Genomic DNA, 26,637 nt, shown 5'->3' with positions numbered 1-26,637 from the left:
ATGGGACTGAAATCTTTCACCTGCACTAGTCTTGATGCCCACTCCCATCTGTCTAGCCATGCTAGCAGTTTTCCGGCCTTGTCTCCATGCTCATAAATCCTGCCCTGGACCTCTCTACTCTGCGCCCTGGCCCTATCCCTAGCAATGCTGTGAAACTCATCTTGTCTTAACCTCAGGAGGTGAGGGCCTTCTGGGGTTACCAACTGGCCCAACTTCTCTTCTGAATTTAACACGTCCTCCTCCGCTCTTTCATGTTCCGCCTGTCTTTCCCTCTTTTTCCCTGCTATCAGGGAGAGCCTTTCCCCCTGAATGACTGTTTTATAGGCCTCCCATAGAGTCTGTGCGGACTCAACGGTGCCCTCATTCTCTTGAAAGTAATTATCAGTGGCCTTGGCGATGTTCTTCCGGGTAGTCGGATCCTTCAAATACCACAGGTTAATGGGGGCTCTTCTACCAACTCTTACGCGTTTCAATTCCATTCTCAGCCATAGATGTCGTGACTCCTGGATCGCGTGGGCCTGTGCCACCGGGACAAGGATATAGTCTATGCGTGACAAACTGCGGTGTACCCCAGATATGTGCGTGAACTGTAGTCTGCCTGGGTTGTGTGTTTGCCAGCCATCCGCCAGCCCCATTGTGTCTAAAAAGTTAGGCAGCCACCTCTGAGCGGGTCGGATTGTACGAGGCGGATGTCTGTCTAGCTCCCCGGCCATCACTGCACTGAAATCTCCTCCCATTATCAGAATTCCCAGTGGAAATGTCAAGAAAATCGAGCCCAGGTCTTTGAATGTTTCCGTCTGTAGGCCCGGTGGGACATATATGGTGACATATGTAGCTATCTTCCCTTCCCATTGGCCCGAAACTCCAATATACCTACCCCTTTTGCCTGACCATGTGGCCTATATTGGGAATGGGAACAAATTCTTAATTAGTATGCCCACACCTCTCGACCCGGAGGTAAATCCCTTGTGTGCCACCAGTTTATACCCTCCTCTATGTAAGGCCATGCACTTGTTTCCTATTAGGTGCGTTTCCTGTAAAAGGACCTCATCCGGGGCATGTCTTGTGATAAATTGGTTGACCATACCTTGCTTTATTTTGTCCTCAAGTCCATTCACATTCCAACTGAGGACTCTGACCCCCAATCCCTGTTTACCGGTCATCATTATGTCTCTGAATATGTCGCTCTTGCACTGCTCTTCTCGTAGATGGTGTCAAAGCAAACAAATCAAGGAACAATTCAACGTCAAAATAAAAGAACATTACACACCCCTCTCAATTTCGGTATTCAATGCCGCTGGATCTCACTCCTGCTCCTGTACCTCCTGCCCGATCCCTGCCTCGGTCACGTGTTCCAAACCCACCGGGGGGGCGACTGTCCAGCCAGTTAGCCCCTACTTCAGGATTGTCAAAAAAAACGCTCTCCCCTCAGCCTCCACCCTCAGATGTGCCGGGAACATCATGGCGTACTGAAGTCCGTTGTCCCTCATTTTCTTCTTGATGGCGAGGAAGTACCTGCGTTGTCTCTGTACCAACTGCGTGAAATTGGGAAAGAAAGAGCGGGTGTCATTCTCATAATGCAATGGGGTTGTCACTGGGGCCGCCTGCAGGATAGCATCTCTGTCTCTAAAGTTCAGGACCCTTGCAATCATCGGGCTTGGAGGCGCCACAGGCTTTGGTCTTCCGCCCGGTACCCTATGCGCACGTTCAATTGTGAAGAATTTACCCAGTCCCTTGGGCTTGAGGTGTGATAAGATAAGTTCCTCCAAGAATAGATCAGGGGCTGGCCCTTCCGATTTCTCGGGCACACCCAAAATGCAATTGTTATTTCGTCTGGATCTCCCTTTGTAATCATCCAACTTTTGTTGGGCCGTTTCACAGAAAGACCTACGGTCTCGTGCTTCCTGCTGGAGCTGTGACACATCATCAGTGAGACTGGTCATCTTAATGTCTAGAGATTTCACTTTCTCATTGACCTTGGTAAGATCCGCTCGGATGAGATTCACCGCTATGGAGACCATGTCCAGTTTATGTTCCAGGGACTCCATTTTGTGCCCTAAAGATGACTTAACCCCGTCTATGGCAGCCATGACATCATGCAAGGTGAGGTCCGAAGTGGGCCTGATGATTCTGCCCCCATTGTTAGGGCGTGACGCGGGTCTGTCGGTGAACCTTTGGGTAGGGTATAGCGATCCAATTTGTTAGTCTGGACATGCCGCATTCCCTTGGTCATCCTCGGCTGGGTCTTGTCTGTATCCGGTTTCTTTGCCATTCGTAGGCCTGGTGATCAGGTACACCAGTTGCGCCCGTACGAGGGATCTAATTGCTATGCACAGATGCAGGGAGAATGAGGGGGGTCCTCCGAGTGGCGGGCAGCCCGGCGAGGGTGAGCAGTCCGACTGAACTCGGTACGCCCAAGGCAATCATCTGTTGCAGCGTCAAATGGGGCCGCCTCCGACCACCCCAGGTCATCCAACCAAGCTTAGGGTCTCCGTAACCCTCAACCCCACCTCAACACGCAATGAACTGCCTGTGTCTCAGAGGGATGCCAATTTGGGGGGGGAGAAAGAAACCCCCACACCACTCAGGCACCCACCAGCAGGAATAGCACGTCCACCACCTCAGCACTGGCCCCGGTGTCGCCGCCTCCCTGCAAGCTCAGCTGTGATGGTACTCCTTGTGACTCTGGATTAGGTCTCAATCTCTCCCCGGTGCCTTTGCCAGCCAGCGGTCGCAATATATGTTTTTGTTGTACTTGCCAATGCTTGATTTACCAGATGCACTGATGTTGCTTATTACTTGCCAATGAATGTGCATTTGTTCAAATCATCAAAAGAACAACATGAGGTTTATTACTAACATGATTGTGCACTCGTGTAAACTGTCAAAAGGAGGTGTGCCTCAATTCGATATCTGTGTAAACTATCACAAGACTATAGTCAGCAGGTAAGTTATTCCATGTACTTCCACTCAGCCCAGAACTTGTGCGGCAATTACAAGACATATGCAGATGTGTAGGACGCTTCTTCTGCGCCAATTTAAAACCGTGTTGTCAGACCAGCCACTTGACTTCGTTGGATTTTCACGTGTTCGCCTGGCTCCAGTGTATTTCACCGGGCTCTTATCTGTTCTTGCTCCTGTTGAGTCCCGCAGGGCTCCAGCCCATCTCCTGTCCTTCTCAGCGAAGCCACAATCATACACGCCCTGCAATCGTCAGGCAGCCGGCCGGGACCTGCAGCAATCAGTTGTCCCGAACCTCGTCTGCAGTCCGGAGCTCCATAATCCAAGGGAGGGGCGGGGGTAAACAAGAGGCAACACCCCCAATCCACCGGTGGTCCCGCAGCGCTCTGACTCCGGCGATGCAGCACGGCAAGCACGGGCGCAGCAGCATTAATTAATTAATTGTGGGTTTGTAATGCGCTAGAATCGACTCCCGAAGGAGTATCTCTGCGCAGTAGACCGCTGGGAACCCGTCCTGCCTTTCCCTGTGGGATGGTCCCTACTGGGTATCTCCAATGTGAAACCAGGCATCCCCGGCATATGTGGGGGGCCGTTGTGGAGATGAGGCAAGCTAATGCCCAGAGTTGCCGAGTGTGATCCCTGCTTAGAGTAAGCACCGAGATGAGAATTATCGAGTCCGCTGACCCTGGTCCACGATCCTGCCGCGTCGGGAATTGAACCCTGGTCCCGGGCCGTCCTCTGCTCTCGGGTCTGCCGCCTCTAACCAGTGAGCCGCACCACTCCCCTGGGCCCTTCCTCACACCCGGCCTCATGATGAGTAAGTGCACGGGGGGGGCGCTTCTCTCCACTCCGTCTACTTGCAGCGGTCTCCACTGGTGCCAGACGTGACTGCGGGCGGCACTCACCGCCCGACCGCTGACTTCCGGCCCAGGCCACCCGAGTCAATCCCCTCACAAGGATCATGCTAGCCCCCGGCTCCACTTCCCCTGACAGACCCAATTCGGCGGGGAGAGGAATGGGAGCCTGAGGGACTATCATCTGTTTATGATTTAAGGCAAAAGCTTGTTTTTTAAGAACTGTTTAACCAGAATATTTTTTAAAAACTTACATTTAAGGAATTCAAGGCTGCATCCAAAATCTGGGTACAATTTAAGCAGAGACTGAGTATAGGGCAGTACATTTATTATACTCCCTTCAGGCGATCATCTATTTTCCTAACTGCTTTACATGACAAGAGTTGTCTCATCGGGCTGCAAGCAGGGATGGTTAGATTAGGGGATCTATTCAATCAGGAACACATGTATTTGTATGAGGAACTGCAACAGAAATTTGGGTTGACTAAATTGAGTTTTGTTTAAGTATTTGCAAATTAGAGATTTTGTGTTAGTAGACGGGGATAAATTGACATTAGAGCAGGTTCCACTCATTACTTGTTCGTTCACCTAAGGAGAGTAAAGGTCAGGCTTATTTATAAATCTCTAATTGATTTAATGCCAGACGATCTAGCAGAAAACTGGGACATGAGACTAGCTGTCAAAGAGATACATTTTCAGAAATCATTGAAGGTGGGCCAGGGATATTATTATCAGCAGGATTGAAGAGCCAAAACTATAAAACAGTATTCAATTTGTATTACATACCAGCTAAGATGTCTAGTTGGGTGAAAAAGACCTGATGCTAGATGTCTCCGATGTGGCAACAATGAAGCAGATTTAGCTCATATGTTTTGTAACTATGTAAAGTTAGAGGCCCCCCTGGAAAGAATGTGTCGGTATCTGAGGTTCACACTTAATTCACAGGTCTTGAACATGCCTCAGCTGATGTTGTTTGAAATCGACATGCGATTTGCTAAGGACAAGGGACAACTATAATAACTATATTTCATCTTCACGGTTACGGCGTTGGCTCGTGTATGTAAGCTACTGTTTGGCTCAATCCAGGTCACCCTCAATATCATGATTAGTTAACCAGACTTGTCTATGCATCACTTGAAGAGTAATCTATATCTGTGTAAGGGTCGTAAGGCGAGAAAGCCTGGAACCCTGGTCTAGGCACCTGTGGCCAACTGGATAGATAGAATTGACTCAAGAGGTGCACGGTTTTACCCTGTAGGAGTACTATAATGGGGTATTTAAAATCATAGAAAATCCAGCAAGGGATAATGTGATCATGTGGAGAGCCCATCAATTAAGGAAATGTTTTATGGGCTTTTGGATTAAGTAATTCATATTTATGTGGTTGCCTCTATATACATTCATGAATGGATTGTGGGTCGAGAAAAATTAACTTTGAGTGAAGAACCTATTCCGAAAATGTAAGCCGGCATTCTATATGTAATGGTAAATGTGTTAAATCATGTGTAATAGGAATAGCAGACGGATCTTCTGCAATGTTTTATTTATGTTGTTCATAACACAAAAAGCCAATAAAATGTTTTATAAAAAAGAAAGAAGAGATACCTTATTTCCTCTAACTCTCTCCACCTCCATAGACTGCCAAATCTAAATAGGCAGAGAACCTCTAGCACTGACTTAAGTCCATTCATTAATGTCATTAATTCATCCTTGTAGATAGTGTTTGTGGGATTGAGAGAAATGTGTGATAAGACGATCATTCTATGATTCTATCCTGTGATTTGGAAAATGCACAAGAATACCAAACACCTCTTAAAATAAGTATTTAGATTTTTTGCCTAAATTCATTTCTCATAGTGATACAAATATTATTTGTTTCACACTTCGGCCAACTGTCTTTTTATGCATAAGAATATACAAACTACAGTTATTGAATCCATTTGATGGCATGAATGGGGGAATACATAAAATCTTTAAAAGGTCTTCAGGGCTTAGGCCTGGAGTTATGGGGAAATAGCTATTAGTTCAATAAAGAGAGAATGTCCTTTAGGGATTGACTAAAATGGGTAAATATTTCTTGATAGAAGTGGAATTACTCCTTTACCAAAGCAGAGAGAATAACCTATGATTTGAGTAGAGAATTAGGTCCTTTGGCATTCTAATTTGAAAATCCAACTATTCAGCCACTGCTTGATCAAAAAAATTAAAGTCAGCAAAACAGCTCCATTTCAACTACTTTACTCCTCTTCAAAATTTGAAAGTTGCTCTTACTGCGCCTTTACTGAATGAGTGTCTTGACCCATTTCTAAGATGCTCAAGCTCCTAGCTAAGGTCCACCTGATGCTGCAGACTCTTTTTGAGCCACAGCAGGCCTTGTTTCAACAGGGTATACCTTGGTTGTCTATTTAAACTGTTAGGCATGTTTATCATCAGTAGCTACTTTTTCTTAGCCAAGATACATGCTTTAAGGCTTTAGGGATAGTGGATCAGTGTTGGCTGCTTATTTTACTTTATTGTCTGTCTTGCTTCTGACTGGTTGCGGAGATGCCAAAGGCCCTCAAGCAAATTGGTGTCTGATGCCTTATTGACCAAATTTGAATGAATAACTTTTTCCTGCAGCTCTCTTGTAAAAAGCGTCAGTCTTGTTTGGAGCCCCGATTTGCTGCTACCAAAATTCTTGTCAACTCCATTATTTCATTTTCTAAGCTCCTGACTAGGCAGGATGGCAGCCTTCCCACAGTTTGCAGTTCAAGTCAAGGTGTTTAACTTACAAGAATTTCCTTGAAGCATTTATTTCCACTCCGAACTAGCTATAATTGGAGGTCAGGGACGGGTCCTTTTCAGAAAGGACTTAACTTGATCATTCTGCTACCTAATGTGTGGACCTATGAGATCACCCCCAACATTGAAATATAATTAACTGCTGGTTGCTTACAAAACATGGGGAGGGGAGGGGGGTCATTCATGTCACTTGCAAGGGCTTTCTTGTACAACTCATTATATTTCTCCCATTACTACCATACTTTTCGCGGACATATTTGTTGACTTCAGACTAAGCTTCAATATTAACATAGGCTTTTTGGAGTTTTTTGAGTTTTCTATCCTGTCTAGTGCTTCCATTCCCTCTAACATATTTCCAGTATCACTTGTAAAGTGGTGGCCTACACTGTGGGAGTCTATCCTTGTGTACCCACCTACATCACTTGCCCACTTATATAGCCTTCCTTTATTTTTCAGCAGTCCACGTGGGCCAGGGTCTCTCCTATAGTATGTGCATTGTTACGTAACTAAAATCTTTAAAACGTTCTATCATTGTTACCTTGGCTTGCATGGTGAGGCTCATAAACCTAGTCTACCTGCCAGTAGGCACTTTTCAAACGTGTCTGAGATATGATTCCTCATAATCATAGTTGGGTCCTAATCACCCTTTGACCAATCTCTCTAATAAGGAATTGCTAGGTCACATGACGTAAAAGTGAGATGGGAATCCCTGCATCTGATCATGGCTCATTTAAATTAATATTTTTATTTTGTTCTATAAGGAAAAATACTAATCAATATTAACAGAGTATCGAAATTCCTTAGCTTTCATCTTTTTAATAGTTTTTTCAATTTTTATTTAATATTCATGAAAGTTATTTTACTATGCATGCTTTTTTTGTTTTATTAGCGATATTATATTGCTAGTTCACGACAAATCCGACGACTAGACGGAGCGTCGCGGTCCCCTGTAATTTCGCACTTCGGTGAATCTCTACTAGGAGCATCGACAATCCGAGCATATGGCCATCAGGAGAGATTTATCAATCAAAACAAAGATGTCGTCAATGAAAACCTGGTGTGCTACTACAACAACGTCATATCCAACAGGTAGATATCTGCTTTATGGCTACTCAACCTACTGTGCTAATAAGATTGCATTTTACTGTTATGCTACAATGTGTTTAGGAAAATGTCAGATTCAAGTAGCTAGGCCCCTTTAGACATATGCATTCTGCACAACAGAGTTCATTATGGATGGTAGAACGTAGGCAATTATGGGGTTAGACTTTACTTGGCCATGTTTTTTGTGAAATGCTTTTGTAACTTGGCCCCAAAACATCTACAATGAGAATATGCAGGGAAAATGTATATACCTTAATATAGAGAGAAAGGTTTGTGTCCTGTTTGCACTTTTACTCTTAAGGAGTTGCCCATTTTATACATTTGCAGTACTATTTCATGTACTCAATAATGGATTTGTGAATTGGCCCTCATTTTTTAAAACAAATTGTCGGTATACAGTTGAGAGAGTCTCTCTGACAGAGTGAGGCAGTGCTATGTAATGCTCCATAGTAACATTGCCGGCCAAAGGTCAATTACAAATATATTGATTGAATTCTGGCAGCGACTTGGAGTCCATTAACTCAATACTCTGAACTATTTTTATACACATCTTTTCCAAATGGTACGTCTAAGGCTGGAAATAATCTTTGTAAGGATATGTGGATCTTGAGGAGCTAATATGGAACTTATGTGCCAATTACATCAGGTGGTCAGAATTTCCGCAGTAGTATATTTAGAAAAAGGGGTGGAGTAGATGAGAGGGCGGTTACTGGAAATATTGTGACTACTCTGCTAGTAGAAATTATGAGGGCATTTACTCACATTCCTGACATTGGTACCCTAAATAAATACGTAAAACTACTCCACAAATTTGTGTGGTGCAAGTCTGCATTTATGGAAGGAAAGTTACCCAAACCTTGTTAAAGGGAGCACAATTGGAGGGCCATTATGATAGTGTTCTAGTTGAAGGCAGATTTCCGAAAGATGAGGCGGGCATATCACTAACTGCAAAATAATCTAAACTGAGAGATGGCACAGGTGCTTTGGGAGTGATAAAATGACTTTGGGTTTGTGAGCAGACAATGCCCGAAAGATTGCACAGAAATATTGTAAGTGCAAGATCCAGAATAGGCAAATTAGTTCATAGATGATAGATGGAGGCTTGAGGGAATTGTATAAGGGCCTGTTGTATAACCTAAACAAATATGCCTGGTGTCTACTTTTGAAGGGGAAGTGGTATCTTGTAAAGTTGACTGTTTGGTAGATGACTGTGTAGTATGTAGGAGGCACACTAATGGGAGTCTAGAACAAGGCTCTTGCAGGAGTCTGGCTTGTTTGACTAGTGCTTTGATTACATTCTTGCAATAAACAAAAAAGGGGGTGCCAGTGCTGATATGAATAGTTTAAATAAACAAATGACCAAACAGAACTTGAAAAATTATTCAAGAACGGGATTTACTACTTAATAGCTTTTTTTATTTTGACATTTTTGAAAAAAGAAACTTATATTTTTTACATCATCCAGAAGAGCATATTCAAAAAGGACACATAAAAATGGGGAAACTAACTACTAATCATCAGTCATTCAATACTACAGACATATCACAGGCATTCAAAGAGCATTCAAACACTTGGGGAAAGGGACTACAAAAACATATAATACAGTCTTTAAAATATGTACAGTCTATACTACAAAAGAAACAAGAAGCCACAATCTGCAACCACAGTTTTACAATAGTAACAAAAGAATACTTTCTGTAATGTACATTCCTGTATATTAAATTAGATCCTCAAAGGAAAACTTTTTAAACTAATGGTTCTCGGTAATGTACGAGCGGCAGGGAGAAATTAGTTTAATGATCCTGTTGCTCTCGCAGACACTGTGTGGCAGGAGCCTACGCGTTTCGAATCTCACTGATTCTCTTGGGATTCTCTTCAGGGCCTCATGTAGTATCTAAACAAAAAAAGAAAATATAAAGACAGAAAGACACGTCATGACACGGATTTAAAGCGTTTAATCAAAAGTAACAAGACCAAACATCAGGAAACCTGACTAAAGTGCCCAAACACATCCCTTACAGCTTACCACTAAGTGAGAACGCCAGGTTTTAGGGAAACATCGAGGTAATAGGTGAAATCTGTTGTCTGTATCTAGAATTGGAAAAGCATACATCAGAGTCAAACGGGTTGGATTACGAAAGAATGGAGTTCTTTTTAAGGTCAAAGGATCTTTTATATCTACTTGCCTCATGTACAGATCGTGTTGGTTATTATCTTTGAGTTGGAAACCAGAAGGGAGATCAATGAGAGAAAACGCCAGGGGCAATGGAAATATCTACCTGTTTGGAGAGATAGTAAAAGTCTTTTTAGACTTGGCTCAACTTGTCATTTGTTCAAATGACAAAGTTCAAAGCGGTTCTTACCAAACAAGGAAGGTCGTCGGTATCAGTGAGATGGGCGAGATGGAATATTCATTTGCAAGAGCCGTCTAAATAAACATAAGATGGAAGTTACTGCGCCGCACGAGGTGACGTATTTGTTGAGGTAACATGGCAGCAAATAAATCTCTTACCTAAGTCAGTGTGAGTCCGATGGTCAAGAGTGTAGTGAATATCACGGAAATGGAAATAATTTGGGATCTAAAAGAATAATAAAAATTCAATCAGAAAGGGAAGAATCATAATGGCCGGTTTCGGAAGGAGCTAAAGAGTAGTATGGCTTACCGCTTTTATTTGAATTTAGACGACAGGGACGGGTGAGGATGAACACGTCATTTAATTACCTAGAGCAGGGGTTTCATACAGAAACGTTAGCAGATTAAAGAAAAAGCGTGCACTCGAACTAGAATTTCTATTTAAAGGAACAAGACTCACCGCCCTATATGCTGACGAAGGCTTTTACGTTATAGGAGCGGTCTGTCAAATACCAACGCCAAGCAGCTTACTAGAGCAACAGAAAAATACGTATTAGCATTACACTAATCTTCAAGAGCTGAATTGATTACAAAGGGCGAGGACAAAGCACTTACTTCAGGTTTTAAGACGACCGTCGGACCGCTCGCGTTCTAGTCGACACTACCCCTGGGCGCATGCGTGTAGCAGGCCAGGGCGAGGTCTTTTCAGATTTTTATAGGGCGCAAGGGCGGCGGTGCCGCCTCTTAGTCATAGTGATGCGGAGGTTAGGACAAAAGTCCAGACCGGATTAGGGAGAGGCGCTAGGAGGTCAATTGTTCTAAAAAGGGCCAGGGTGCGGTAATAGCTCATTAATGTGCATAAACACACTGAAGTGTATAATTATAGTAACCTGAAGGCATAAACCGTTTCAATTTGTTACACGCCGGAATCGCTCACGGCTCCTAAATGAGGCAAGCAGGAATGTGTGTTGACAACAAGCACACAGATTATAAATGACACAACCCGGTGGCAATTCTGCACGTTATGTAAGACGGGAGACTTGTTTACCAGGGTGGTATATTACACTGCGAGGGGTCAGCAGAAAGCTTAGCGTAGCATGTGTGAACACGCTTAAGTTTTCACAGTTTAAAGATTTCACTCAATTCATTGAGACCAGACGTTGCTGTATCAAATTTTACAATGAGGAAGGCTTCTCTGCATTCTTGGCATAGAGAACTGTGGTTTTTGGGCGGAGCTTGCAAAGGTGTTATTTGATGAAGTTGAGGTTTATAGATTAAATTAGGGTAATCACATTTTGCTGTAAAACCAAAAGCCAAGAAATCAGGCAAAGAAGTCTTGGAGAATTAAGCCTGCAGTGATGAAAAGGAGGATCAGTTGGCTTTGACTGCAAGAGATAAGGGTAAATGGATGCCCTACTTCCTGTTCCTAGACATACATGCAGGGTGGCCCTCATCACATTCTGCATTGTGACCTCATTAACAGAAGCCTCAGTTCTGGAAGTAGGAGGGGCAGTGAAATAGAGATGCTTCTGCATGACGGTCCTTCCTGAGAGCTTACTGATAATGAGTGAAGGAAGCAAAAACATGCTTGGCCTCTGGTCAGTGATACAGTCCTTGAGTATGTTTGTGCTGTCAACTTAGAAGCAGTGATAAGCCTGATTTCTTCAAAATAGTGTCATGGATCAGTTATTTAAGCAGGCAAAGATCAGGTCAACGTCCGTCTTCGAGGACACGTTTAGAAGCACTCTGCAGATACCTCAGCTAAAATATACATCAATGCCTATGAGATAGACATATTTAAAAACATGCCAACAAAAAGTCTTATTACGTACAGTGAAATTAAGCTCCTATATAACAAAATTGTGTGTGTCCAACCCTGACCGGATGATGGAGAATCGTCAATTGCCCACAAGTGGAGTGAGGCAGTGAGTGAAAAAGATCATTAAAATCTTGGGTCATTACAAAAAATTAAATGGTTCTCTTTTGGGAAATTATTTATTTTCAATTTTCATTTATTTATTAGAAATGCATTTCTGAGAAATAGTTACATAGAAATCCAGCTATCATACTATACATCACATAATTAGGAGAACATTAAAATCATCAATTAAAATGTCATCAGTATCAAAGGAATAAAGTGCTAGAAAGACTAATTATAACCAGTTCATGACATGGGACATAGGTACAGGAAATGTCTCTGGGCAAGAAGGTGCCTGCAATGCCATATTTTTGGGGAAGGCTCCAACCAGTAGCATGTTTGAAATGGTGCTGGAGCGATCAACAGAACAGAAGTAGATTGCTAGGAGGAGAGCCAGGAATAGGTGGTTGCGCGTCAGTCTTGGTGACTGAATTGAGTCCTCTGTAGTCCACACAGAACCGGAGTTCGGGTGTGGCATCCGGCGCTGCAGCCTTCTGAACCAAGACCACTGGGCTGGCCCAAGGTATGCTGGAGGACTCAATCACCCTGAGAGCAAGCATCTTTGAGACCTCCTCTTTGAAGCAGTCCCTGACCCTGTCAGTCACCCTGTAAGCCTTGTGCTTCACAGGTGGACTGTCCCCTGCATCCACATCATGGACGCACCAATCAGTAATGCTAGGGACCAGGGAAAACAGGTCAGAGAACTGTCCCAACAACTGGCGGCTGTCATTCTGTTGTTCAGGGGTCAGAGTGGGTGAGAGGTTAACTCCATCCACTGACCCATCTTGCTATCTGGCTACCAGGAGGTCAGGAAGAGGCTCAGTCTCCTCCTCCATTCCATCATCTGTGGCCAGGAGCATGCCCACTTCGGACCTCTCCAAGTGGGGCTTAAGGCGGTTGGCATGCAGGACCCTCAAGGGGTTCCTGGGAGATTGCAAGTCCACCAAATAGAAAACTGGACTCTTGCGCTCCACAACCTCAAAGGGGCCGGTCCACTTATCCTTGAGCGCCCAAGGCTCCACGGGGGCCAAGACACACACCTTCTGACCAGGCTGAAGCTCAACCAGAGTGGGATTCTGATCATACCACCACTTCATCTCCTCCTGGCTAGCTTCCAGATTTGCCTCAGCAAGTGCTCTGAAACGCCTAGTCTGGTTCCTAAAGGCCAGCATGTAACTGTATACATTCTGGGGAGGTTTCCTGGGAGATTGCTCCCAGCCTTCCTTGGCCAGATTTAGAGATCCTCTGACTGGGTGGCCATACAGGAGCTCAAAGGGGCTGAACCCTAGAGACTTCTGTGGCACCTCACGGTATGCAAAGAGAAGGCATGGCAAGAGGACGTCCCACTTAGGCCTCATGGGTTCCTCAAGACCCATAATCATGCCTTTTAGGGTCTGGTTGAATCTCTCAACCAACCCATTTCCTTGGGAGCGGTAAGTGGTGGTGAATTTGTAGGTTACACCACACTCTTGCCAAAGGGATTTCATATACTTGGATATGAAATTGGTGCTCCTGTCAGACACCACCTCTAGAGGGAATCCCACTCTGGAGGAAATTCCGATCAGTACCTGTCCCACCACGGGGGCCGTCACTGTCCTCCGAGGGATGGCTTAAGGGTACCGGGTGGCACGGTCCACCAGGACCAGGATAAACCTGTTGCCCATGGCTGCCCTGGGGTCTAGTGGCCCCACAATGTCAATTCCCACTCGCTGGAATGGGGTACTGACTATGGGGAATGGCTGTAGAGGAGCCTTTTGCTTCCTCCCACTCTTACCACTTGCCTGGCAAGTTTGGCAGGTCCTACAGTGAGCATCTGAGCTCCTACGCATTTGGGGCCAATAAAAGTGGGTGCCAATCCTTTCAAAGGTCTTGTCCTGCCCCAAATGTCCTGCCAAGGGCACATCATGAGCCAGTCCCAGTAGGAAGACCCTGACCTTCTGGGGTACCACCAGCGGATGGGCTGACCCAGGTTCAGCAACCTTAGGCTCTGACTACAGGAGGTCATTCTACCAGTAAATGAAAAGTGTACCGGACTGATCACCATTGGCCTGGTCTGCAGCCTGCTGCCGCACACCCACGAGAGAAGGGCATTCTCTCTGCTCCCTTCAGAATTCCTCCCTGGAGGGGCCTTCTTCCTGTTGCCAATGGGTCAGCCCAGGCAGGTCCCCCAGTTCGGCTATCTGTTCCCCGGTAGGCTCTAGGGCATCCCCCTCAAGGTCTGCTTCCTCCTGGGCCGTGGGAACTCCAGGGGCCGGTTTCCCACGCCTCCTGCACCCTCCCTCTAAGGCCGGTTCCTGGGCCTCTCCCTCAGGCTCCAGGACCTCTTAAACACCCCTACTGGCTGCCATTGACCGGGTGGTCACGCACGCCCAGTCGGGTAAACCCACCATCCTCAGGTGAGTTGTCTTCTCCACCTTTTCCCAAGGGGAGCTATCCAAATCATTCCCTGGCATACAGTCTACAGGAATGGCAGTCCTCAAAGCAACCTGCAGTGTACCAGAGACCCCCCACTCAAAGGGAAACTGAGCTATTGGACAACGACTCTCTGTGTTGTCAGCTTTGACAACACGGCAGTAGGCATGGGGTACAACCTGCTCTTGAGACACCCGGTGCTGCCGGACTGCAGTCACACTGGCTCCTGTGTCCCTAGGAGCCTCCACCCTCTTACCATTGACGGTCGCCCACTGCCCATACTTCTGAGTATTGGGGGGCAGTTGGTTCTCAGGGACCATCTCACTGTCTCCTAGAGAGACTAGGGTCATCTGAACGGGGTCCCACCCACCTTGGACTTCTACCTCCTCCCCATAGGCTACACTAGCCATCTGCCGGGGTGGAGCACCAGTGGGTGCTGGTTTACCAAAAAGGCGACACTTGAGATCATTGGCAAAATGACCCAGCTCACCACACTTGTAACACTTTATGGGCCCTCTTTGAACAGGGGTACCTGTCGGGCCCCGGTCTGCTTCTGGGGTGGGGGAGGTTGAGAACCTTTTCCTTGGTTCCCTTGGGGACTACTTTGGGGCCTCTTCTGAAACTCCCTCTGTTTACCCTTGTCCCTCCCACTCTTCTGCTGGGGACCCTGCCCACCCTTGGCCGAGTCTCCCACTTGACCCTAGTGCTGACCCAGCGGTCTGCCTCCTCAGCAAGCTTCCTAGGGTTAGTCAGCTTGCTATCAATCAGGTGCTGGCATAGCTCAGGAAAACAATTACTAGACAAGTGCTCCCATGCAATTAAATCAAAGAGACCTTGAAAATCATTCACTTTGCTACCCTTCACACAACCATCCAGTGCTCTGCAAAAAAAAAGTCACATATTCAACTTGGGTGCTCCCAGGAATCTTAGTGCAACCCCATAACCTCTGTCTGTACAATTCAGAAGTTAACCCATACCTTGCCATCAAAGCTTCCTTCATGTGGGGGTAGGAATTATGAACTTCAGAAGGTAAATCTAACAGTGTGTCCCGCCCCTCACTGAGGAACCGCCCCCACAACCCCGCTCCCCGATCTCTCTCAGGGACACGGTGGGAGGACATGGCTACCTCATAGGCCTTGAACCACTGCCCTATGTCATCATTCTTGAAAAATTCCTTAACCACCTCCTTCGGGATGTACACCCTTGACTCTACCTGCACTGGCGATGTGCTGCCACCAGAGGGTTTAGGTGCTCTCAGGTCCATCTCCCTCATTTTCATCTTATGCTCCATCTGAATTTTTCTTTCTTCCAGAGCCATCTTTTTGCTTTCTATCTCCAATTGCCCATTGATTTTCAATCTTGCCAACTCCATTTCGTGTGCCCTGGATTCCTTCCTGTCTGCCAGCTCCTCTGGCGACAAGACTCTGCCAAGATCAACAATGCTCTCTGGTGGTTCTACTTCCACCGCATTCTCTGGTGCCCTTGATTCTTTCCAGGCCCTCAGCGCCTTTATGAAATGGGCCTTAACTTTACATCCTGATTGGGAGATTCTGAACTTTGCGCAGAAACCCTTCAACTGCTCCATTTTGTAGCTCTCAAGTCCTTCTTCTATGTTATCCATTCCAGAGATTACAGAGGATGCCTTTTCCGCAGGGAGTGAACCAGGCATGATTTAAAATAAAATGGAGTTCTCTCAGTAAAAAAAAAACCAATAAGTTTGTGGCTGCGTTATTGGTCTGAACTCACTACGTGGTGATCAAATAATTACTGTACATCAATCATAATTGCAAATTCAAAATCCTCACCGCTGCCTCCAATGTTAGAATTGGGGGTCTCTGGTTGGCATGGGTTAGCATTTGTGACAAGCGGAGACCCTCTCCTCTAGTCAGGGCAAGGGACTTACACCTAATAATAACCCCTGCTCACTCTATAGGTAGTGTGGTGCGAGCAGACAAGGCTAAACTTCAGGGCGTTTAGTTAGTTAAGCTTTTATGACCATACACAGTAATCAAATGACCCACCACAAAGGGACACCTGTCTAGCATTTGTAAAAATAAGTAGGCTTTATGTAAATATAAATTTCTATGCAGGCTTAAAACACAACCATAATAATGTTTTTAAAAGAATCAGCCACAAGATTGATTTAGGCAAAGTGTTCTCAAAACAAGCGTGCTTTCTTCTGTGGGGTGCGTTGCGCACTTTGTCCGACTCTCACAGGTTCACAAAAAGGCAGTCTATCATAAGAAGAGTTGCGGGCCCCTGGCCCGGGTGTTCTCACCGCAGTGCGCGTTGGGGAAAACAGTACCTCTTTCGTGATGTGGAGTCCGGTTCGCAGGCGGCGTTGGCGACGTGGCGATGGTGCAGGCGGCTCTTCTTTGAGGTGGGCCCTGGCTCAGGGATGTCTCTGAATGAGACGTAGAGCGGGGGACCTCGAGGAGCGGGCAGGCAGTCCAGAGTATGTAGGCGGGGGGGGCCGTACGAGCCGTGCCTTCGGGTTGTGGTTTATGAAGGAAGGCAGGCCGCACGCACTAGGCAGCCAGTACGGTTCGCACCGGCCGCCTCTCAGTGTGCGGCGCAGCCCCAGAGATGTTAAGTGCGTTGCGAGCGGGGGTGTGCGTGTCAGAGGTACGATTCGTCCCGAGCTCGGGGAGGTACTTGGTCTTGCTTCCAGTGGTGGGGAGTAGCAGCAATACGAGCAGTGAGGCTCGTTGAGGTAAAAGTATGGCAGAGTGTGGGCGGCCCAGCGGGTCATGCACAGAGTGGCTCGAAGCTCAGAGCAGCTTACACGAGGTGGGGGAGGCCAGGCCCCAGCGGTACGGCAAGGAGGGAGGGCGAGGTGCACTGGAGATCACGGCTTTCCAGCGATGAGGAAGACCAAAGTCAGCAGCAGACAGTGAAGGCAGGATCAGAGCCCAGTGGTCCTGGGTCTCAGTACAGGGGGAAAGCTCTGTTCCAAGCCCTTGGAGTTTGTTTAAAGCACAAGTTCTACAAAGTCTTTCTCAGTCTTTTCCTCTCCTTTCTCAGCAAGGCACCCACTGCAGGCCAGTCCCCCAGGTCAGGAACAGTCTTCCTCCTTCAGCTTCTCCAGGTCCTTCTAGTCGGGCAGAGGTTCTTCGTGGTCAAACAGGATCTGATTTCTTAGGAGCAGGGCTCCAACTTTTATACCCAAAATCCTTTGTTCTTTCAGGCCAGGGAGGCCTTTGCCTAATCCAGTCCAGACCCTGAGCACTTTGTTTTGCAGACTCGGGTTTCTCCTTTCAGTGAGCAGGGCAGGGACATCGGACGCTCCGCAGGAGGTGGAGCCAGCATTGTGGTGACAAGTACAGTCCGGGAGTACTCTGTTGACAGTCTTCCCCTCTCTCTTCACAAGGTGCAGGGCAGAGACATCAGCTGCTCCCCAGGGGGCGGAGCCAGAATTGAGGTGGCAGAGCACAACCCTATTCAGATTCAAGGGGCACTCCCCCCACCCATCCTGGTGTAATCTCTCTATTCACCACCTGTCAGCCCCAGCCTGTCTCCTGGAATTCCCCAACCCTGTCACACACAGAAACTAGACAGCAGATACACATCAGAGCAGAGACGGGCTGAAATGGTTAGGCAAGCAAATACTAACTTTCTAAAAGTAGTATTTGCAAACACAGGGTATTAAAATAAACTTTATTAAAATAAGTATTTTATTATTCTGAGTTCAGGCATACTAAACTTGACTTTCTACCATGTTCTCTGAGTCTGTTAGGATTATAGAGTGTAATAATTCCAGTAGCCCATTCTGGCCTATGGAGATCAGGTAGCCTTACAATAGTGAAAAACAAAAATGTCTGTAATTCACTATTAGGACATGCCACACACATCAGTGCTTTTCCTACCTTATGCTTACAATGCACCCTGCCCTTGGGCCTACCATAGGGGTGACTAATATGCAATTAAGGGAAGGTTTAGGGACTAGCAAGTAGGTGCGCTTGCGCAGTCAGCATGACAGTACCAGACTGCACGCAGGTTCTGCAATGGCAGACCTTAGAAACATTTTAAAGAGCTGCTTCTGTGGGTGGCACAACCAGTGCTGCAGGCCCACTAGCAGCATTTGTATTTACAAGCCCTGACACTCCTGGTGCACTTTACTGGGGTCTGACAGTAAACCAAATAAGCCAAACATGGAATCCAATCAATGTATACACTTGTCATAGGGAGCACTTGCACTGTGGCACTGATTGGCAGTGGCACAGTGCCCTGAGCAGCTAACACCAGCAAAACATATGAGGTACATCAGCAAAAAGTGAAAGGAAGACTCATGCCAAGGTGCCAGGTCTAACACTATGAATCTGGAATGCTACTGACATTTTCAGTAGTAGCTCCAAAACGTCAGGAGCTACGTGAAATCTGTAGCCACCATAGTCTCTTCACATTTTACACCTTTTCACCCTAATGCTATACACGTTTGAGACTTTGTTTATTTTGGATTATGTAATCCTCCAGTGGAGCAGGATTGCAAAATGCTCATGAGTGTAGGGTTCCTTGAGGTCAGATATCTTCTGGGCTCCTTCTGCAGCTGTGAACAAAAACTAACCAGGAAATATTGCCCCATGATTTTATAAATTTCTTCAAAAGCCTGAGCACCATCTCCCAGTCCTCTAGATTTGAACATTTTCTATTTCTAGCTTCTTCAGGATGCCGGATATCCTGATCATTTTTATAACCCCCATGTGGCTAGAGCCAGCTTTCAGATTACCAGGGCACAGAAAGAAGTTGTTGACAAGCTCAACCACTCACTCCCGACTGGGTGCAGTCAATTCCAGTCCCAACAGGTACTTCCACTGTGAATCCCTTCTTTGTCCATTAGCTCTCTTGAACTAAAAAGATGCCGCTCGTAGTCGTAGTGTGTGGGCTGCGGACCTTTGATTTGGCCTGATTGTGTTGCTGGGACTTTGCTGAGACTTCTACGCCATGCCGGGCAGCGGTGTGCTGACTGGCGGGACTGCGAGTTCCAGGATCCTTTGCGGGCTGATACCTGCCGCACCTGTGAACTCTTCCCGCCCCCACCTCCACCCGCTCCGAGCACATAAACGACTCACGGACCCCGCTTCACGGGAGCCGCTCGTAGTCATAGTGTGTGGGCTGCGGACCTTTGATTTGCCCGGATTGTGTTGTTGGGACTTTGCTGAGACTTCTATGCCCTACCGGGCAGCGGGACTTATGCGGTGTGCTGACTGGCGGTACTGCGAGCTCCAGGATCCTTTGCGGGCTGATACCTGCCGCACCTGTGAACTCTCCCGCCACCACCTCCACCCGCTCTGAGCACATAAACGACTCGCGGCCCCCGCTTCACGGGTGCCGCGCGTAGTCGTAGTGTGTGGGCTGCGGGCCTTTGATTTACCCTGATTGTGTTGCTGGGACTTTGCTGAGACTTCTACGCCGTGCCGGGCAGCGGGACTTCTGCGGTGTGCTGACTGGCGGGACTGCGAGCTCCAGGATCCTTTGCGGGCTGATACCTGCCGCACCTGTAAACTCTTCCTGCCCCCCCCCCTCCACCCACTCCTCGGTTATAATCACGCTCTCAGATGCGCATCGCGGGACGCGCACAGGACCAGCCGGGCCAAGGGCGGGCCCCTTCTAGCCCGTTACAGACCGTGTGAGGCCGGACCAGGCCCCCCCTCTAACTCCTCCTGCTATATGAACTGTTCATGAACTGAATGTATGCTCCATTTCTCTTTTTATAGACTTTAGATATATTTTAAAAAAAGCTTTGAATTGGGATTGTACATCGTGCTTACGCTAGTATCATGACAACACGAGGAAGCAGGAGCAAAACAGCCGCAGGAGGGGCTCAGCTAATAGGCCCCTTAGATAATTTCATTATTAGGGCAAACTCCTTCATAGATCAAGGTATCTCCCTTATGGAACGCAGAGTGTCCCAAGACTTAGCTCTGGCAAAAAGATTTTCCATGGGCCATTTCGCGACCGCTAGAACACCTGAGCAGGTTAGGGAGTCCGGCCCGATAGAAGTTTGTGCTGGTATGCATAGCCTACAAAATGTGGTGGATTTATCAGCATCACAACTGCTATCTGACTCTCAATTAAGTTTGGAACTGGAAAAGACCCCAGAATTAGCTATGATCACCACACCAGAGGAAACAAGACAGCTGAGGGGAAGGAGGGAGGGCGCAGCACGGAAAAAAAGGGAAAAAACAAAAATAACAAAGGTCAATGAGATACGTGAGTTACCCAAAAACCAGGGGGAGAAGTCAGACCAAACTACACAGAGAGGGAAAAAAATTAGGCATACTGAGCCTCCAAACCTCGTGTCAAATGAGATCTTGTGACATGGAAGTATAGAGGCATTGGTCAACTCGGCAGGGGGAAGCAATGATAACGAGGTTGATAGCCAACTTCTAATAAAAATGGGAGAGCTATTTAAATTCTATCTTTCCCCGATGGAAACTAGACTACTGCACATTGAAAAACAGTTAGTCGAACTGACTGCCCTTTCAAAAAATCCACCAAATCACAGGCTACCAAAGTTTGGGGAAACAAACCGATCATTAATAAACCAGTAGGTTTACAAGCAAAAAAAAACAGCTGCTGCAGGGGTAAATGTAAAATCGAAAACACCTACAGTAATAGAGAAGAAGAGTGTAGAAAAGCCCAAAGAATCCACTGCGCAGACCAGGCAGGAGAATAACACCCCTAAGGCACCCGCTCCAAATTCTAATAGAGACTGGAATAGGGGAGCTTCTGATGGTAGATTTGCTGATAACCTGCCCCCTGAAGTGAGCCATTTTGTGGTGGTGATGACTGGCGTCCCGGAGTTGGTAGACCCCACAGAGGAACCTAGCTGGTCATTAAAGAATAAGGTCCAACACTGGCTCAATACGAGCCGACCGCTACCACCTTATTGGTCGAGTAAGATACTAATGGTACGTAGGGCTCCCTGGGTGGGGCATGGAAGGAAATCAATTCAGGGTGACTGCGTTCTGGTTAATTTCGAGGATCCACGTACGGTGGATGATATTTGCTCATGGGGAACCCCAGGTAAAAATTAAGGTATAGAAACCAAACAACTCTCTTTTTTTTTATCTCCCTAGGAATCGTACTGGCCCAGTCTAGGAAGGGAATTGGCATAGAGTGGGCCATCGAGACCTGGGAGTAGACTGGGAGGAGTGGGGAGGCAATCTTACTAGAAACCCTACCAGGGAGGCAGCCTACAGGGATAGTTGGAGAGGAATCCCGACTATAAATAGGTACAGCTGCCTGGAGATGGTTGATTGACCATCACCGACAAAGGGACCTTCGATTGGCTGTCGGAAGAAAGTTGACCCCACCCCCCCAGCGGTCGGCCCTTTAGCTAATGAATCGCAATCGCTAAAAGTCATTTTTGGGAATATCGCGGGCCTTCGCCCTAAGGTTGAAGATGGAAGCGACCTGAATCTTCTGCAGAAGCATAACGTAATCTGCCTCCAGGAGACATGGTCTATGACCGAACTTCATCTGATAGAATATAAAACCTATTTCACCTCAGCATTACCAGGAATCGCGGGCAGGCCCAAAGGAGGACTGACTATTTTTATAGCCAACACAATACAAAGACTGAAAATAACCGTAGTGTAGCTGGCTGTAAATAACCAGCTTCTCTGCCTCTCCTTTAGCAACAAAGAGATTATCCTTCTGCTTAATTTCTATAACAACCTTTCGGAAGGACAGGTCTTGAAGGTCTTGCTTAACCTGCGAGATAAACTCTCTCAGCTGACACAGGATCTTGGAGACAGAGTAAGTTTAAGCATTGTTTGGGGGGGGATTTTAATCTGCATCCTTTTTCACGCAGTAGTAGTAACATTTGTTGGTTGGTGGATGAATATGACAGCCCCATCGTCCATTTTAAACATTCTAGCATGGGGTCGTACCTGAATGAAGTCCTCTCAGCGTTAGGTCTCATGATAGCTAATAAAGTGGCTCCGATTTCATATCGGCTCAAACCAACATTCTTGGGGAGGGGGCATGAAACAACAGTTGACTATGTTTTACTATCGAATGTTCTGGCCAATAGAGTCATGAGTTTTGATTTGTTAGTCAACACACTAAGCGATCATTCTGCCCTCAGCTTAGAACTCCATTTAACACACTCTCAGCCTTCCTCACAGACCATACTAAGTGCGCTAAGTCAGAACACTTTGCAACTAGACAGGACCAATGGATACTCCCTAAGATGGGAGAAGGTGCACCCGGGGGTAACTACCGAAAAGGTGATAAGGGCAGCCTATCCATTTATTCTTAAATGCTTAGACTTAGCAGCCTCAGAGGAGGAAGTTTTAAGTAATTTTGCGGTAATTCTAGTAAAAATAAATGAATTACTGACAGTAAAGATCCAAAGAGATCGACCCAGGAAAGTAGGGTGGTTCAACCATAGCTGTACGGCAGCCCACACAAAACTAAAAGTAGCATTGAATAAAACCAACAGAGACCAACAGGCAATAAGTAAGCTTCGAAAAGATTATAATATTGCACGAAAGAAGAGGAAGGGTGAATTAAAACAAGCCCTGTGGGACCAAATTCATAAAAGCTCCGCAGACAAAAACAGTGAGGCTTTTTGGAGAGTGGTAAAATCCCCCTTTCTAGTAGATGACAAAAACCTCCCAAGAATAGAAGTAGCTATCGAGGAATCAGTCTGGGTGGCCCATTTCTAAAAAAAATTCCAGAAAGGTCCAACATTAACAGGGACTGATGTAGCTTCCACTAGTATCCCCCCTGCGGTTTTATACCCTATCCCACTAGAATTTGACATTTCTAAGGTGCTTCAGGCATAAAATGCTAGTAAAAATGGGAAAGCCCTGGGACCTGACAGGGTTCCCGTAGATCTATTTAAACATAATACGGATCTGTGGGCCCCAATGTTGACCAGGGTGTTTAAGGCAGTAACGGAGAAGGGCCTGTTGGATTCCTGGACCAAATCCATCATGGTTCCAATATTTAAAAAAGGAGACCGGCAGGAGGTATCCTGCTATCGCCCGATCTCACTGCTGGATTCGCTGGGCAAGGTAGTGGGCAGAGTTGTGCTTGACCGTCTCCAGCAGGGGGCTGACGATGGTGGGGTCCTCTCCGACCTTCAATTCGGGTTTCGGGAGGGCTTTGATACAACAGAACAAGCCCTGAACCTATCAATGTTGCTGGGTAAATATGTTCACGCAAAGCGGGGAAAGTTATACATGGTTTACGTTGATTTGTCTGCTGCTTTTGATTGTGTCTGTCATGTAAAGCTCTGGTCTGTTCTGTCACAAATGGGAGTTGATGCTCCTCTTGTAGATTTTTTAAGGGAGTTATACTCGAAAGCCTCTGTGAGAGTACGATTTGGCATAAAAGGCGAATTATCTGTGTCGTTTGGAGTAGAGCGTGGAGTTCGTCAAAGTTGTGTCCTGGCCCCCTTTCTGTTTTCACTGTATACAAATGTTCTGGAGGTGGCAATGTTGGGGGGGGGGGCAGGATCCACCGCAAGTATGAAAACGTCCGATTCCCGCTCTGCTCTACGCGGATGATGCTGTGATATTGGCTCATACCCCACGCGAATTACAGAAGGCTCTGGACAGGTATGCAGACTTTATGGGGAGCTTAGATTTACATATAAATATAAAAAAGACTTACGTAATGGTAGCAGGCACAGGGAAAAAAGGGGTTAAAGACATATTCCTTAGCAAACAAAAACTCGAAACTACGGCCCAGTATCCCTATTTAGGCATCATAATTGATGATAAATTGAACTGGAAAGCCGCAGTTGAGGCAAGAAAACATCTTTTTATGAGAGCTATTGTAGCACTCATAAATGTTTCCCAAAAGCTGGGCAAAAGGTCTCCGTTAGAACTGCTAATAATCTATAACCGTAAATGTCAGGCAATAGCCCTGTATGGGGCGGGAGTGTGGGGGCATGCTAACATCAGGGCCTTGCAAGTGGCAGAGAACACATTTTTGAGATTCCTATTAGCGGCACCTAAATGCTTCTCCGCGTTCGCATGCCATACGGAACTGGGGATTCCGTACTTGGTGGATTTGGTAAAAATCCAACCACTCTCACTTTGGCGACGAATTTGGTTATCTGAAAAAAATCTACTAACTAAGCAAATCATGGCAGATTGTATGTCATTAGACCACTCACTGAAAAATAGTTGGCTCTTGTATGTGAGAAATGTTCTGGTTGACTTAGGGCTAGGGACCTATTATACTACACCTGAGATGATCCGTGAAATCTCGAGGAAGAATTTGAAAGTAAGGGCACTGGGCCATTTAGAAGAATTGCGAATTGCCAATGAAGCAACGAAAGCTTCTGTTCAACATTCAATTGCGGTTCAGACTACCCTGTCAATCCAGCCATATCTAACACACGACCTTAAGGTATTTGAGCGACTTCTTTTGACGAGATTCAGGCTAAACATCTTTCATCGACTAGTTGCTTTCCCAGTGAAAAATAGCGGGGACTCAATTCTTTTACCCTGCCCTTGCGATGAAATTTCAGAGCAGACAACTATACATACCATCCTGTTTTGTAAGTTTTATCACGGCCATCGTAAGCTTTGGTTGATACCTTTGCTAAAACTGTGGGGTATCGACGATGTCGCCCAGCTATTTTGCGATTGCAGTTTTTAGATTCCGAATGTACTTGTAACCACATCGTCAAGTTTCTGAAATGTATTTTTAAACATAGAACAAATTTGTGATAAGTCTTTTATCTGTGAAATGGATGATTTTTAGAATGCCTATGTATTAGATAGTATAGTTAGGGATCCCCAATGATGTTATAGATAACTGCGTTCAAAATGAATTGTAATGAGTTCTTTTTTTTTTTAATGGTGTGTAAAATATGTTTTGCATCTGTGATGCTGCTTTTATGGTTTTCTATTTTGCAAAACGAATAAAGAAAGAATTTAATACTAAAGAACACTGGTCTTGCCCTTGAGTAGTACATCCAAAGCTTGAGTTCAAGGGAAAGCAGAATCCACTCCTAACTAATTTCCCAGACACGCCTAGTAGCAGGCTTCCTGGCGTATCTTCTTTCAAGTCCATAGGTGCTCTGATTAGCTAGGAGTGGGAACTCTAAGGGATAGTAGTGCTTCAACTCTGGTTGTTGGACATCACTGTGCCTCTCAGTGTCAGACACCCACACGTGCTCCCATCTCACTATATCATACTCACCTTTGTAACACTTTCTCTGACTTGGGATACAACTATCCATTCAAGAAGGCATAATCTAGGTGTCAGGAGACCCCAACATTATGTGGACTGTCATCCAACATATTACAGTGAGGTAACTTGAGTCCCATCAGTAGAAAACCAGCTGAAGATGGGTCTTGTATGAAGCCTGAGTAGCTTTTGTTCCATAATTTTGATCTGGAGAAATTAAATTGCTTCCTCTGCTGGAAGGCAGCCTGGCAGAATCAATTTGAGGATCACCCAGATTTCAAGCTAAAGGGTCATCTTTGGGGCAAATGTACCATTAATCTATGTTAACCAACACATTGCTTTGTTTGCTATCACAGTGCTATGGTGATTTCCTTCTGTTCTTTCCTACGCAGACTTTGAAATATTTCATTTATATTCTAAGAGCACGCCTTGGTGAAATAGCTTTGCTGCGTCAGCATTATGGAGCACGTTACAAAAAAGGGGGTTGAACCCATGCAGTTGCGGGGACCTGGGCGCTATATGGTACATATGAAAAAAGGGGAGGGGCCCTTTCAGATTCTGAATCTTTTCGGAATATTGTAATTATTACTTGCCTTTTGACTGTACTTATTTTCTTTGACTTTACACTTCCTTGAGCACCACCCTGCCCTTCCCTTTCCTTCCTCTCCCCATTTGGGGCTATTTATTAAATGTGAATGTAATTTGGTATTAGTAGATATCTGGTGTTGAAAAATAAATGACAATACCTGTAAATTCCTTTTGATATTCTTGTTTGTTAGTCTACAGTAGTGTCAGTGTGTGTAGTATACAACACGCTTCTCTTACGGGGACCCCCCTTTTTTCATATGTACCAGCATTATGGAGCAAGCAGTACTTCTGATCCCTATTAGAGCTGATGGCAAATCCATATATATCTGCAAGTACTCACCTTTACATATTACACACCCAGAATTCGTTGGCTCCAATGCACTGTTATAGGTAACTTTGTTGATGGTTAAAGTATGCTTTTTTAGCATGCCTAAGGGATTCCTTTTGACACATCGAAGGTGCTACAACAGATTACGGAGACGTCCCTCAGGCCATAGTTTGAGGGCACT

At 46.0% G+C, this 26,637-nt stretch overlaps 1 protein-coding gene across 3 annotated transcripts in view; it reads left to right on the top strand.

The window, feature by feature from the left end:
- Window positions 1–26,637, top strand: part of LOC147696974 (multidrug resistance-associated protein 1-like) — a 547,338-nt gene that overhangs the window by 416,310 nt on the left and 104,391 nt on the right. For all 3 annotated transcript variants that reach the window (XR_015299277.1, XM_086934056.1, XM_086934058.1), the window contains one exon: window positions 7,486–7,685. Coding sequence is in view for 2 of the 3 variants with exons in the window: in XM_086934056.1 (XP_086790182.1) it covers window positions 7,486–7,685 (200 nt within the window). In the remaining variant the exon portion in view is untranslated. The remainder of the gene's footprint in view (window positions 1–7,485; window positions 7,686–26,637) is intronic.

Source organism: Lissotriton vulgaris, chromosome 8 (assembly GCF_964263255.1).
Source record: "Lissotriton vulgaris chromosome 8, aLisVul1.2, whole genome shotgun sequence".
In the NCBI taxonomy this organism is placed as follows: domain Eukaryota; kingdom Metazoa; phylum Chordata; class Amphibia; order Caudata; family Salamandridae; genus Lissotriton; species Lissotriton vulgaris.
The sequence above is the reverse complement of the archived record's forward strand: the minus strand, read 5'-3'. Positions and strand labels throughout refer to the sequence as shown.